The sequence below is a fragment of the Chiloscyllium plagiosum genome, unplaced genomic scaffold (assembly GCF_037043375.1).
Source record: "Chiloscyllium plagiosum isolate Xiang-an unplaced genomic scaffold, Cpla_swu_hap1 HiC_scaffold_3, whole genome shotgun sequence".
Classification (NCBI taxonomy): domain Eukaryota; kingdom Metazoa; phylum Chordata; class Chondrichthyes; order Orectolobiformes; family Hemiscylliidae; genus Chiloscyllium; species Chiloscyllium plagiosum.
Window position 1 is genome coordinate 71,677,449 of NW_028270141.1, and position 15,606 is coordinate 71,693,054.

At 40.1% G+C, this 15,606-nt stretch overlaps 1 protein-coding gene across 3 annotated transcripts in view; it reads left to right on the forward strand.

Annotated features, from left to right (window-relative positions):
* Positions 1 to 15,606, forward strand: part of arhgap18 (Rho GTPase activating protein 18) — a 133,923-nt gene that overhangs the window by 111,240 nt on the left and 7,077 nt on the right. For all 3 annotated transcript variants that reach the window (XM_043683619.2, XM_043683611.2, XM_043683627.2), the window contains 8 exons: positions 310 to 401; positions 2,020 to 2,097; positions 5,312 to 5,471; positions 6,483 to 6,565; positions 10,776 to 10,970; positions 13,741 to 13,893; positions 14,278 to 14,411; positions 14,621 to 14,679. In XM_043683619.2, the coding sequence (XP_043539554.1) occupies positions 310 to 401; positions 2,020 to 2,097; positions 5,312 to 5,471; positions 6,483 to 6,565; positions 10,776 to 10,970; positions 13,741 to 13,893; positions 14,278 to 14,411; positions 14,621 to 14,679 (954 nt within the window). The remainder of the gene's footprint in view (positions 1 to 309; positions 402 to 2,019; positions 2,098 to 5,311; positions 5,472 to 6,482; positions 6,566 to 10,775; positions 10,971 to 13,740; positions 13,894 to 14,277; positions 14,412 to 14,620; positions 14,680 to 15,606) is intronic.

Here is a 15,606-nt window from a genome sequence, read left to right on the forward strand (position 1 = left end):
GTGCACGTAATGCTCAATTGAAAACTACATCAGGAAATCTGTCCCAGATACTCAATGTTCACCACTTCCTACACATTAAAAGTTAACCTTTCTCCCTCTCTTCCATTTCAGATTAGAATCATTCTATAATATTATTTCTGACCTTAAGTTTTGAACTCTCTGCCAGTTTAAAAAGGTAGAAATACTTTTTAATGTGAATTAGAATATAACATAATGCAATATCAGGTTTTTGCTTCAGTCATAAAGTATAGGAAGATACGGTCTCCTTTAAAGTTCAGTAAAGTCTGGATTTTCAATGTGTGCTTTCAGAAACGGGATTGTTTGGGGTTCCGCTGTCAGTGCTATTGGAACAGGATCAGAAAAAAGTTCCAGGGACTAAGGTCCCACTCATACTTCACAAAGTAAGTATAGAATCCCTGTGTATTCGATTGAAATTAACCTCAAATTATTTAAGTTTTGTCAAATGATAGCAGAGTCCTCAAAATATCCATGCATGAAACATAGGCATTTTTGTGGATGACACCAAAATTGGGGGATAGTGACCAATGAAGAAGATTATCTAAGATTGTAAAGCGATCTTAATCGATTGGGTCAGTAGCCTTAGTGAATGGCAGATGGATTTTTATTTGGATAAATGCAAGGTATTGCATTTCGATAAACAAGAGCAGGACTTATTCAATTCTAAGTGGGGCCTTGGGTAGTGTTGTAAAACAGAGACGTAGGGGCTCATGTATATAATTCTTTGAAGTTTGTGTCACATGTGGACAGGGTGGTGAAGAAGGTGTTTAGCACACTTGCTCAGACTTTTTGAGTATAGGAATTAGGAAGTCATGTTGAGATTGAATAGGATGTTGGTAAGGCCTAGACAGGAGTACAGCATCCAGTTCTGGTCGTCCTGCTATGGGAAGGATCTTATCAAGCTGGAGAGGGTTCAGATAAGATTTACCAGGACAGTGCAGGGAATGGAAGGTTTGATTTATGGATAGAGGTTGGATAGTCGGGAACTTTTTTCATTGGAGCTTAGGAGGTTGAGGTTTATAAAATCATGAGTATAGATAAGATAAATGGCAAGTGTCATTTCCCTGTGGTGGATGATTTAAATACAAGGGGGCATATTTTTAAGGGGAGAGGAGAATGATTTTTTTTTTTAGATTAGATTACAGTGTGGAAACAGGCCCTTCAGCCCAACAAGTCCACACCGACCCGCCGAAGCGCAACCCACCCAGACCCGTTCCCCTAGATTTACCCCTTCACCTAACACTACCGGCAATTTAACATGGCCGATTCACCTAACCTGCATATTCTTTTGGATTGTGGGAGGAAACCAGAGCACCCGAAGGAAACCCACGCAGACATGGGGAGAATGTGCAAACTCCACACAGTCGTCTGAGGTGGGAATTGAACCCGGGTCTCTGCTGCTGTGAGGCCACAGTGCTAACGACTGTGCCACTGTGCCGCCCTTTAGAAAGGACATGAGGGGCTTTATCCAGAGAGTGTTCATGTGTGGATGTGGTTTCAGAGGAAGTGGTGGATGTGGTTTCAGTTGCAGCATTTAAAAGACATTTGGATAAGTACATGAATAAAAAGGTTTGGAGGGGTTTGGGATTATGGCTGCCATGGACTGGTTTGACTGAAGGGTCTGTTTCTATGTTCTATAAACATATGACTCTATAAATCACATCAGAAGTACTACAGTGGAGGCAAACAGCTCCACCTTAGTGTAGTATCTCAACTAATAAGAAGAGCTTAATGTTTTAGAGGATGGACTAATTAAGGTTGCTTAAGAGTCCATGCAACTTCAAACTGGTGTAACATTAACCTTACTATTTGAATTTGATACATGAATGATCCTCAATGTATTGTACATCTATGAGTTATAGATAAATAAATATTTTTCTACATAGCTTAGTTGTTCAGAATTTGTAACTTTTTGAAGTCAACAATTTGCCTTACCCTGATTTAGATATTTTGGGTCAAATGATACGAATTTGCTAATATGTGACTAAAATATTTTTGCAGCTTATTGCTCACATTGAGGAAGAGGGATTAAACACAGAAGGGATTCTACGAGTACCTGGACTTGCATCAAGAATTAAGGTATCTTTTAGAAAAATTAATATCAACTGGGAGGAACATGCAGATACACAAAGTAAAATTAAACACTAAATTACTGACTCTGTAATACAATCAAAAGAAACACTAAAATAAGTTATTTAATTAGTGTGAAGTGTCATAGAATAGCCATCATGCATGTGCATCAACAGACTTCAAAAGAAACCCGTCGACATGTTTTTAATGCTCTTTGTTCAGTGAGATCAAAACCAGTTGACAACTTGTTAAAATCACTGTAGATTGTTTTAACCTAGTCAAAAGCATGGACGTAGTGAGGAAAACCTGACAGTGAGGGCATCATTGTACCACGGAAATGACTGGCCCAGATGGAGTCCCCAATCGTGCACTTACATCCTGCTGGGATCAGCTGGCAGGAGTAATCGCAGACATCTTTAACTTCTTCTTACTCCGATCTGAGGTTCCCACCTGCTTCAAGAAGACCACTATAATCCCAGCGCAAAAGAAAAATCAGGCAGCGTGTCTTAATGACTACCATCCTCTGGCTCTGACGTCTACCATTTTGTAGTGTTTCACGAGGTTAGTTCTGGCGAATATAATCTCCAGCCTCCCAGCTGCCTTGATCCACTACAATTCAACTACCATCACAATAAATCCATGGCAGATGCTGTCCCTCTGGCCTTACACTATCCCTGGAACATCTGGAGAATTAGGACACCTACATCAGGCTCCTACTTATTGACTACAGCTTTGCTGTCCACACCATAATTCCAACCAAACTCATCTCCAAACTCCAAGACGTAGGACTCAGCTCCCCTCTCCGCAACTGGATCCTTTACTTCCTGAACCACAGAGCACAATCAGTAAGAATAGTTGACAACAGTTCCTTCATGGTAATTCCCAACGTGGTTGCCCTGCAAGACAGCATACTCAAGCTCTTACTATACACATGAAATAGTCATGACTGCGTGGCCAAAGTCTGCTCTAACTCCATTTTCAAGTTTGCTGATGATGCTATACTAGTGGGTCAGATCTTAAACAACAATGAAACAGAGTACATGAAAGTGTTAGAAAGCTTGGTGGCATGGTGTAAAGACAATGATCTCTCCCTCAATGTCAGGAAAATGAAGGTGCTGGTCATTAACTTCAGGAAGCGGAATGGAGGATATGCCCCTCTCTGTATCATAGAGTCATAGAGATGTATAGCATGGAAACCGACCCTTCGGTCCAATCCGTCCATGCCGACCAGATATCCCAACCCAATCTAGTCCCACCTGCCAACACCCGGCCCATATCCCTCCAAACCCTTCCTATTCATATACCCATCCAAATGCCTCTTAAATGTTGCAATTGTACCAGCCTCCACCACTTCCTCTGGCAGCTTATTCAATACATGTACCACCCTCCGCGTTAAAAAGTTGCCCCATAGGTCTCTTTTATATCTTTCCCCTCTCACCCTAAACCTATGCCCTCTAATTCTGGACTCGCCAACCCCAGGGAAAAGACTTTGCCTATTTACCCTATCCATGCCTCTCATAATTTTGTAAACTTCTATAAGGTCACCCCTCAGCTCCCATCACTCCAGGAGAAACAACCCCAGCCTGTTCAGCCTCTCCCTATAGCTCAAACCAATAGCGATCAATTAGAAATGGTCAAGAGCTTCAATATTCTAGGAGTAAAGATCACCAACAATCTGTCCTAGTCCATCTACATTGACGTTAGTTAAGTAAGCACACCAACGCATTCTACTTGCTCAGAAGGCTAAGGAAGTTCAGCCTGTTCATAATGACTCCAAATTTGTATAGATACGCCATAAAAAGTCTCTTATCCTGATGCATCACAGTTTGGTATGTAACTGTACTGCCCAAGACTGCAAGAAATTAGAGTCATCAACACAGCCTAGTCCATCATGAAACCCAGCCTTCCTACCATTGACTCCATCCACACTTCCTGCTGTCATGGAAAAGTAGCCAACATAATCAAAGATTTAATAACAGCTTCTTCCCTGCTGTTATCAGACTTTTGAATGGACCTCTCATGAATTAAAGTTGATCTTTCTATGCACCTTCTCTGTAGCTCTAACACTATATTTTGCACTATTACCCTGATGTATTTATATAAGGTATCATTTGCCTGGATAGCACACACAATAACTTTTCATTGTGTCTCGGTAGATTTGATAATAATAAAATCAAATCAAATCAGCACCAGAGTCTCTGAGCCCAGGACAGTTTTTAAATGGCAAAGTGATCTTAGAGCAAAGCAAAACACCAAAGAAAATCATTCTATATATCATCAAGACTTAACTGTGCACAGTCATCAGTCAATTCCACTATTTCGTTTTCATTGAAAATGGTGCAAAAGCAGAAAAAAATGCCCATATCACTCCAATATTACATTTGGCACTACAGCCACATACTGGCACTGCTCAGCTATTTCTTGTAAAAGCGGAAAATATTTTTAAAAAAGCAACAAGATGACAGAAACAAAAGGAGGGAAGCCAACACTATAAAGAAACATTATACTTCAACACAACCCCAATATATATCGGCAATTTTTAAATGGCACAAAACAGGTGTTCCCAATCAGAGAATACTTCAGTGGTCAAGGATATTCAGCCTTTGATCTTCAGATAAGCATTTTCCAAGGCGGTCTTTGAGATACACAACAACAGAGTTGACAAGCAGAAACCAAAATCCAAGTTCCGCACTCAACCATGATCTTGGGTTCATGTCGCGCTACGTGTAACCCCACCTCTTTTTTTTTTTGTTTGTACAATGTCTGAAAGTTTATGATTTTAAATAAACTTGTTGGACTATAACTTGGTGCCATGTGACTTCTGGTAATGACACACAGTAGAGGTGGTACTTTGAACCCAAGCTTCCTGACTGAGGGATATGGACTCTTTGACTGCACCCAAGAACCTTCTGGAAGTCCACTTGATTAAATGATTAATTAGTCAATCATATTAAAAACTTGGGCTCTAATTTCAATGTCAATGAGACTCAGGTGAGTTACATGAGGGCAATTCAATAATCAATAAATTACACAATAGATTTCTTAATTTGCGCAAACAAAATTTCTTATACAACCATTAAAAATATATGCATGAGAATAATTGTGAACAACCATTCCAAATATAGAGGGATATGCAGGACCTTGCTCTCAAATGTAAACTAATGTTTTACTTATGATGTTGTTAAAGATAAAGCATTAACCTTTTCTCGCCCATCTGTTTAAGAGTCTGCGTGTGGAGCTCGAAGCAAAGTTCTATGAGAAAAACTTTAACTGGGAAAATGTACGTCAGCACGATGCAGCAAGTATACTAAAGCTCTTCATAAGAGAGCTGCCTCATCCGTTGGTCACTCTCGAGTACCTTGATGCCTTCCTAGCTGTACAGAGTAAGTTATTAATGTTGCATGTGTTGTAGAACCAACCACTGGCAGATAATTTGCTGAGGTGGAGTGCTGTCACCAATCAGCCTCTGTGTAAAGGGTCTGTGGACCTAGTTGATTAACACTGATAAAGGGTGAACTACTCGTAAGTTTTAATGGGAAGGGACATTTGTCTTAACAACAAGACTTAGTTTATTGTGTGATGGTAAGAGGCACAAGTAATGTTGGCTAGTTAGGTTTAATTACGAAGAATAGTGATATTAAAGATTTTATCCTTCTCTCAGTCACGCCGCAGACAAAAAAAATTGTTCTGTTGACAACAAATTTCTTACCACTTGCTGTTGTTGTTCATTGCAAGGATTTACAGGTTGATATTCAATTTATATTTGGCTATGTTATGAATGTCTTTACCTAGATCTTTTAACTCAGAGGCAGGGTGCTTTCAACAGCTGAAACAACTTCTCATTCAATAGACATCTTAACAGCAAGGCTCCAGTTTTAACTCCAGGCAGGTTTAAGTTTGTTGGTTAAGGTGTTAAATTGGAAATTCTCCCACTGCCTAAGAAAATTGTCTCTGGCCATTTCAATACTCATTTAATTAAAATGCTGTCAGACTCCTTCAGTGAATGTTGTAGTAACAAACAAAAGGTTTGTTATTTTAATTGTCAAAAAGACATCCTGCATTGCCAAGAGAAGGAAGGAAGCTGCCTTTATTCTACCTTGATTGTAGTGAGCTTCACTTCACCTCTTTCCCTCTTTAGTCCCTTCTCAGGATTTTCCTTTGAACAATTACTCACGTGGCAAATGACCTGACATTTGTGCTGTTAAGGAGAGAGGTGATAGGCAGCAGCAGCTCTCATGTAAAATATTTACGAAATGCAAGACCCAATTTCATGCAAGATCGGAGCTCCTCACTTGGGGTGAATTAATTTCTGCCGGATGAATTTCTACTGTTTGTATTAATTTCACTGTAGGTTGATTTGCTTTAGTAACGTGATACAAATGTTTGTTTGACAGATCTAGCACATAGAAAACATAAGCTACAGGCTCTTAACTTGTTGGTGCTTCTCCTCCCGGACCAAAATAGGGACACGCTGAAGGTATGGCTATTGTATTAAACATATGTACTTCTTTTCCCTCAAACATTAATTTCAAAATATGAAGATTGTTTGTTTATTTTGCCTAAATTTTGGTTTCTTATTCAAAATAAAATAAATTTTTGACACAGTAAATCATTTTTGGGTCTAGCTCTGTAAGCTTTTATGTGCTCCAAATTTCCAGATTTTTCGAAGTTCTTTTAACACAAATAACTATTCTTTCTTAATAGCCCTTGAATTGTTAAGAGCCAGTCAATCCTGTCTGGTCTGGTGTCTATCAGATCCTATGAAAACCATAAATTCAGTTGTTCTGTGAGAAAGGTATTTACAAGGATGGATCCATTCTATATCCAGAGTATACAATTGTGGACAGGTCTTCATAATTTGAATGGTCCCAAGAGATTTATGGGATCTTCTTCTCAAAGGTTATCAGTCCCAAAAGACACCTGACCCTGCTGCCTGCGTCCCAGCTCCATCCCAAAGTGTCCTGCAACCACATCTACAAGTGTCCAGCTGAGTTTCTAGTCAAATGGTAACCCCCTCCCCTCTCCTCCTCAGGATATTGACAATGGGGGATTCAGTGATGGTTACACCATTGAATTTCAAAGGGTGATGGTTAGATTGTCTCCTAATGGAGATGGCCGTTGCTTGGCATTTGTGTGACATAATGTTACTTGGCACTTGTCAGCAAAAGCATGTATATTGCCCAAATCTTATTGCATTTGAACATGGACTGCTTCAGTGTCTGAGGAGTTGCAAATGGTGCTGAACATTGCACACATCTCCACTTTTGACCTGACCTTTTGATGGAGTGAAGGTCATTTGATGAAGCAGCTGAAGACAATTGGGTCTAGGACACTACACTGAGGAACTCCTGCAGAGATGTCCTAGAGTTGAGGTGACTGAATCCAACAGCCACAGCCATCTTTTTATGTGCCAAGTATGATCCTAACCAGCAGAATGTTTGCCCTCTGAAACGCATTGATTCCAGTTTTCTAGGGCACCGAGATTCCAGATTCCGTCAAATGCAGCCTTTATGTGAAGAGCTGCCATTTATCTCTGGAATTCAGCTCTTTTGTCCATGTTTGAACCAAGGCTGTAAAATGAGGTCAGGAGCTGATTAGATCTGGCAGACACTGTTGATACCATCCATCACTTTACTGATGATCAAGTAGATTTTTGGGTGCTAATTGGCCAGGCTGGTTTTATCTTGCTTTTTATGCACAAGATATACATGGGAAGTTTTCCAGTGTTGGCTAGATGTCAGTATTGTAACTGTGCTGGAACAACCCGTGTAGGGGAGCGGCAGGTTCTGGAGTGCAAGTGTTCAGTGCTATTGCCAGAATATTGTCTATACCCATAGCCTTTGCAGTATCTGGTGCCTCTAACCATTTCTTGATATCTCATGGAGTGAAAGAATTGGCTGATGACTGGTATCTGTGAAGCTCGAGACCACTGGAGGAGACTGGATCATTCATTTGGCATTTCTAGCTGAAGCTTGCTGTGAATAGTCCAGCCTTATCTTTTGTACTGTTGTGATCTGATGTGCTGAGCTTTTCCATCATTTGAGGATGGGGTTATTTGTGGAGCTGCCATCTCCTGTGAGTTGTTTAATTGTCCACTACCATTCACAACCAGATGTGGCAAGAGTGCAGAGCTAAGATCCAATCTGTTCATTGTGGGATCCTTTAGCTTAGTACATCACTTGCTGGTTATGCTGTTTGGCATATAAAGAGTCCTGTTTGATAGCTTGATGTGTCATTTTTAGGAATGCCTGGTGCTGCTTCTGGCATGCCCTCCTGCACTCTGCATTGAATCAAGGCTGATCCATTGACTTGATGGTATTGGTAGAGTTGGGGATATGCTAGGCCATGAGGTTGCAGATTGGAGTACAATGAGCTGATAGCCCACAGCGCCTCATGGATGCTCAGTCTTGAGTTCCAAGATCTGTTTGAAGGCTGTCCCATTTATCACAGTGCCACACAACATGATGGAGGGTATTCTCAACGTGAAGGTGGAACGTTATCTCTACAAGGACTGTGCGGTGATCACTCTTACCAATACCATCACGGACAGATGCATTTGCAGCTGGCAGATTGGTCAGGATGAGGTCAAGTATATTTTTCCTTGTTAATTCCCTCAATACCTTTAGGACTTGACCAGCTCGATTAGTAGTGCTGCTGCTGAGCCACTCCCATTTGCACCCATACCACTCTCGATGCTTCCGCCAGGTGTTGTTCAACATGGAAGAGTACTGATTCATCAGCAGAGGGGGGGCAGTGCGTAGTGATCAGCAAGAGGTTTCCTTGCCTGCGTATAACCTGAAGCCATGACATTTCATAGGATCCAGAGTCAAAGTTAAGGAATCCCAAGGCAACTCTGTCCCTGCTGTATACTACCACCTCTGCTAGGTCCTTTCTGCGAGTGGAACAAGACCTATCCAGGGATGGAGATGGTGCTGTCTGGGATATTATCTGTAAGGTGTGAATCCATGAGTATGATTATGTCAGGCTTTTGCTTGACTAGTCTGTGAGATCGCTTTCCTGTCTATGAGACAGCTAGCCCCCAGGTGTTAGTGAGGAGGACTTTGCAGGGTCAACAGGGTTGGTTCTGCCCTTGCCATGGCTATGGGTCTGGAGTCATATATATAGGCCAGAGCAGGTGACGATGGCAAACTTCCTTCCCTGAAGGACATTACTGAAGCAGATGTATTTTTCCTGACAATCATCAATATATTCTTGATTCCAGATTCTTTTCCTAATTGAATTCAAATTCCACGATCTGCCATGGCAGGATTTGAACACAGGTGCCCAGAACATTAGCTGCGCTTCTGGATTAATAGTCTAGCAATAACGCCACTAGGCCATTGTCTACTTAGAACCCCTACAGTGTGAAAACAGGCCATTTGGCCCAACAGGTCCACACCAACTCTCTCTGAAGAGCAGCCCACCCAGACTCAACCCCCTACCCTATCCCTATGACCCATATTTCCCCTAGCTAACCCACCTAATCTGCAAATCCCTGGGCACTATGGGCAATTTAGCATGGCCAATCCACCTAACCTGCACATCCTTAGACTGTGGGAGGAAACCGGAGTACCACAGATGTGGGGAGAATGTGCAAACTCCACACAGACAGTCGCTCAAGACTGGAATTGAACCCAGGTCCCTGGCATTGTGAGGCAGCAATGCTAACCACTGAGCCATCATGCTGTCCCTGTCTTGTAAATGGTGAAGAGGCTCTGGAGAGGCAAGAGGTGAGTTACTGGTGACAGTATTCCTAGAATCTGACCTGGTCTTATGAGCACTGTATGTGTGTTGCAAGTCCAGTTTAGTTTCTGGTCAATGGTAACCCAGGATGTTGATCCTGGGTGTTCAGTGATAGTCAAGGGGCAATGATTAGATTGTCTCTTGTTGGGGATGGCCATTGTCTGGCATTTGTATGGTGCAAATGATATTTGCCACTTGTCAGTCCAAGTAAGCCTGGATATTGTCTAGATCTTGGTGCATTTGAACATGGACTGTTTCAGTATCTGAGGATTCATGAACAGTGTTATACACTGAGCAATTGTTGTCAAACATCTCCATTTCTGACCTTATGATGAAGAGAAGTTCTAACAGTCTGTTTTGGTGTTTTTGGCTCGGGCTCAATATTGGCCAATAAATCAGGGGTAACTCTGCTTTAAAACTCTTTTACTCTTATGCATCCACTTCTGAAAACATATGGGGTCTTGTTTTAATGTCTCATCCAAAAGGCAACACCTGCAATTGTGCAAAACTCTCTTAGAATGGCTTTGGAGTGTTTGCCTGGATTTTTGTATTCAAGTCTCTGAAATGGATCTCTAGTCTAGATCATTCTGACTATGAAGTAGAAGAAAATTGTCACATTTATAAATCGATAATATATTGTCATATTTGCAGTGAAGAAGTCTCAATTTTATGAATAAATCAAATGTACTATTATTAAATAAATTTGTTCAGAATTAGAGAAAATGACACTCTATAAATTGTTATTTTCATCACTGTTTGTAATATACAAGTCAGAAATCCATGACAGCAAAGTTCCTTTAAATATGCTAAAATAAAGGGTTTTAGCTTGTTTTTTTTCCCGAAAATATGCAGTTGTGTGTTTTTGGTTCATTTTATTGCACCTTTTTCTTTTAAGGTTAGGAATACCCTGCAACCTTGATCATGTAATTACTATCTTTTTCCAGTCATTGCTTGAATTTCTTCAGAGATTAATTGACAACAAAGAGAGCAACAAAATGACGCTAAACAACATTTCTGTCATTATGGCACCCAACCTGTTTATGTTTAAAGGATATTGCTCACAGACTCAATTGGCAATGGCTGCTGGGACAAGCAACATTATGCGCTACTTGATTAAGTACCAAGAACTGCTTTGGACGGTAAGAACAATCTCTGGTTTGCAAAGCACATGTCTCTGAGTTTGTTGGGTAATATAATGAATTTACTGTCCTGGCGAGGATACTTGCCACAAGAATACATTTTAAGGATGCTGACACACTTAGTAAAGAATATGCAAAAATTCACAAACTGCATGATACATGGTATAATGAAGTGAGAAATGATTGCTTTTAAGCTTGTATAATTATGCATGCAGAAGTGACAGTGAAGTCTCACATTAGCCAATAAAATGTTGGAGTTTGCAGTTTGAAATTTGTATGCATCCATTCTATGCGAAAGATATGGCAAATGGTAATAGATAAATGATCCAGAAATTCAGGCTAATTTTCTGGGAACATGGATTTGAATCCAAATTTTAACTTGAATAACAAAAACCTGGACTTAACAATCTAATCTGTTGGCAGTCATGAAACCATCTGCCTTTGTTATGAATAACCCACAAGTTTTAAAAAATAATTTTTAAAAATTACAAGTGGATGTAGATTGGATAAGTAAATTAGCCTAACTTTGGCAAATGGGGTTTAAAATGGATAAGCGTGAGGTTAGCCATTTTGTTCGAAAGAATAGAAAAGCAAGTTATTACCTAAATGGAGAGCAACTTCAGTGTGCTTCAGTGCAGAGGGATCTGGGTGTCCTGATGCATGAATTTTAGAAAACTAGTCTATAGGTACAGTAAGAAATAAGGAAGGCAAATGGAATTTTGTTATTTATTGCTAAAGAAATAGAGTTTAAAAGTAGGGAAGTCTTGCTGCAACTGTAAAAATCATTAGTGAGACTGTACCTGAATAATTTTATACATGGTTTTAGTTCCCTTACTTGGGGAGGGATGTAGTTGAATTGGAGACAGTTCAGGGGGATTCATGAGATCGATTCTCAGAGAGGTGAGGGGCTTCTTTTATGGACAGTGTTGAGCAGTTTAGGCCTATATTCTCTAGAATTCAGAAGATTGAGAGGAGATCTAATTGAAGCATAGAAGATGATTAAAGGGATTGACAAAGTAGAAGTAGAGAGGATATTTCCTCTTGTGCGGAGAAAGTGAGGTCTGCAGATGCTGGAGATCAGAGCTGAAAATGTGTTGCTGGAAAAGCGCAGCAGGTCAGGCAGCATCCAGGGAACAGGAGAATCGACATTTTGGGCATAAGCCCTTCTTCAGGAAAGGGCTTATGCCCGAAACGTCGATTCTCCTGTTCCTTGGATGCTGCCTGATCTGCGCTTTTCCAGCAACACATTTTCAGCTATTTCCTCTTGTGCGACAATCTAGAAAAGAGGTCATCATTTTAAGATAAGGGGTAGCAGATTTAAAACGGAGATGAGGAGAAATTACTTCTGTTAATGGTTCGTGAAACTGTGGAATTCACTATCTCGGACTGTGTGGATGTTCGGACATAGAGTAAATTTGTGGAGGAGTAAGATTATTAATTTACAGTTACTTGAAGGTTATGGGAAGTGTGCAGAAAAATGGAGTAGAGGCCAAGGTGAGACTAGCCACGATTGTATCAAATGGGGGAGCAGGCTCCTAGGCCTATTCCTGCTCTTAGTTCTTATGTTCTTACCTGATTCACTCATACCACATTGGGAAGGAAGTCTCCCATTTTATCTTGTCTAGCCTCATGTGATTCCAGATCTACAACAATGTAATTGACCCTTCACTATCCTGGGCAATGGCCTGACAAGCCATAACCTGTATCAAACTACTACAAAATCCAAGACAAATAACGGGCGGCATGGTCACTCAATGGTTAGCACTGCTGCTTCACAGCTTCAGGGACCTGAGTTCGATTCCAGACTCTGGCAACTGTCTGGAGTTGCACATTCTCCCTGTGTCCGGTTTCCTCCCACAGTCCAAAGATGTGCAGGTTAGGTGAAGTGGCCATGCTAAATTGCCTATAGTGTTCAGGGATGTGTAGGCTAGGTGCATTAGTCAGGATTAAATATAGGATAACAGGGTAGGAGAATGGGTCTGGGTGGGATACTCTTCGGAGGGTTGGTGTGGACTTGTTGGGCCAAATGGCCTGTTTCCACTCTGTAGGGATTCTAATACAATATAATGCAAAGAATGAAACTGGATTGACTTACAAACTGGTATTAATATTAGGAAAATGATCCCTATCAATCCTGCATTATGAACATCTCAGGGTTATGCTAAAATTGGGTGAGCTGAATACAGACTAGTGCCATTACAGACACTGTCTCATATACCACCATCATAGGAATGTAGAACAGCGGTGAGCCATTCAGTCTGCCAAGCCTTCCCCCAACATTCAATATGATCGCAGCTGATCAGACACTTCAATGTAATTTCCCCACCTCTTCCCCATAATCCTGCATGACAGTGGAAATCTGCAATCTATCAATCTCTATCTTAAACATACTCAAAATCCACAGCCCTTTGTTATAGAGAATTCCAAAGATTTATGACCTTCTGAGTAAAAACAAATGAAAAATCTCCTCATCTTGGACCTAAGTGGCTTCTCCCTTATTTTTAATTTTATGCCCCTATTTCTAGACAGAAATCAGATCTCATTCTTTTCATTTATAGAGAATACAAATCTAGTTTGCCCAATGCCTCTTCATAGGACAGATCAAAACGAGCACACAGTACTCCAGATGTGGTATTATCACCATAATATCCTGTTCCAGTTAGTCTTGAGGGACTTTGTTGGAGCATCACGATGATGAGAGTCTAAGTTAATGTGTTAAATGGTGACCATTGTTAACTATAAATGAGTATTTTATTCCAATATCTTTCAGATTCCAAAATTTATTATGAATCAAGTCCGACAACAAAACATTGAAAACCACAAAAAGCTGTCCAAGGAAAAGGCTGTAATGAAGCTTCTAAAAAAGATGACGCATGATAAAGATAGACATGAACGGAACCAAACTGATAGGAGTCTCCATGATGTAAGTAAGCCATTCCAAGGTTTAGATTCATTTTAAAACAGTTTAAAAGTGTAATTAATGATTTATTGGCATCCTTCAAAGGATATCAAATATACCAAAAGATGAATATTTTTGCAGAGGCAATTTATAAAACATTACATTACACTGTGTAAGCTTTACTAACATTCCTTAATAGGTGCACAGAAATCTAATTGGGAGGAACCTTAGTTGAGGAACTATTGATGATAGTTTGGGGGTTGGAGGGTAGGGTTGTTGTAAAGAGAAGAACTTGGAAATGGTGCTGTTCCCACGCATCATGTATTTCTGAGTGGTATGGATCTCTAATTTGGAAGTTGCAGTAAAATGGAATACAAAGAATTATCTTTTGTCAATGTGTTCCTACAGCCAGTCACGCTTCAGGGTGTAATACGAGTTCAGGCACCATCGCTTTCCAAAGTTTCCATGGCAATTCAACTAACAGAAGATCTCAAAGCTGGTGATATATTGGCACGTTTCCAACAATGTCATAACCAGAACAGGTAGGCCAAATCCTCAGATTTGCTTTCTCTGACGTTGTCTTTCTTGCTTACTCATTATTTACCTTGCCACCAAAATAACCAATTGTTAGCAGATTATATTTGAACTGTGTTTTCATGCTTGATATTATTCATTCTATACAAATTAACTTTGCCCACCTTTTAAAACAAAACAATCTGATAATAACAATGCATTTTGTTCATAATAACAGGATTACTGAGTCTACGAACAAAGAGGAAGTTTGCTTATATGAAATTGGAGGAAACATTGGTAAGAATTTGCTAATTGTATGTAGCATGAGAAATCTATAATTAAATTGCAGGAAGGAATCTGTGTGATTTTCATTGTGACTCATAACTGTTTTGGAGAAAATAGATTTTTCAGCCAATATGCTTCCTGATAGCAATCAGCCTGTTGAGGCTTCCTCTACATTGTCTGAACCTCAAAATCAACCTCCCAGCTAGTATGACATGTTAATTTCTCACACCAGCGGTCTTAGAGTGAAAATATCAATCATTGTTGAAAATTAGAAATAATTTTTGTTCAGGGTGTATGGTGAATAGGTTGAATAACAATTTTCACTTCATTGCTTCTTTTTTTTCAGACTTGTACTCACTAATAGACTTGTTTTGAGACTGTTCTGATGGAACTTGTATCTATCATTGCTATCTTCAATTTCTGGGCATCACATTTAGAAAATATATCAAGGTATTAGAGAGAATCTAAGGGAGTTTCACAGGCATGGTTCCAGGGATGAAGAACTTAGTTATGTAGACAAATTAGAGAAGAGAAGCTGGAGAAGAGACTGGTAGAGATATATAAAATCTTGAAGGGCCTGAACAGAGTGGACAGGGAAAAGCTATGCTGACTTTTTGGGACTATCCAGAACAAGATGACACTAATTTAAGAATGTAAGCGAAAGGAACAAAGGAGATATGAGGAGTACAAGGAAATATGGAGAAAAATAACAGGTCAGGCAGCAGTTTTGGAAAGAAACTGACCCTTCACCTGTTGTATTTTTCTAGTTTTATTGTCCTTTCTTCAGATTTCTGACATTTTACTGTATTTGTTTTGGTGTTGTCAAAGAAAAACAAGTTCACACACTGAATGGTTAAGTTCTATGCTGTCCGGTAGTGTGGTAGAGGTGAAGGCACTGAAGAGGTATTTGGATGGCTATCTAGAAAGGAAGATTGTGCC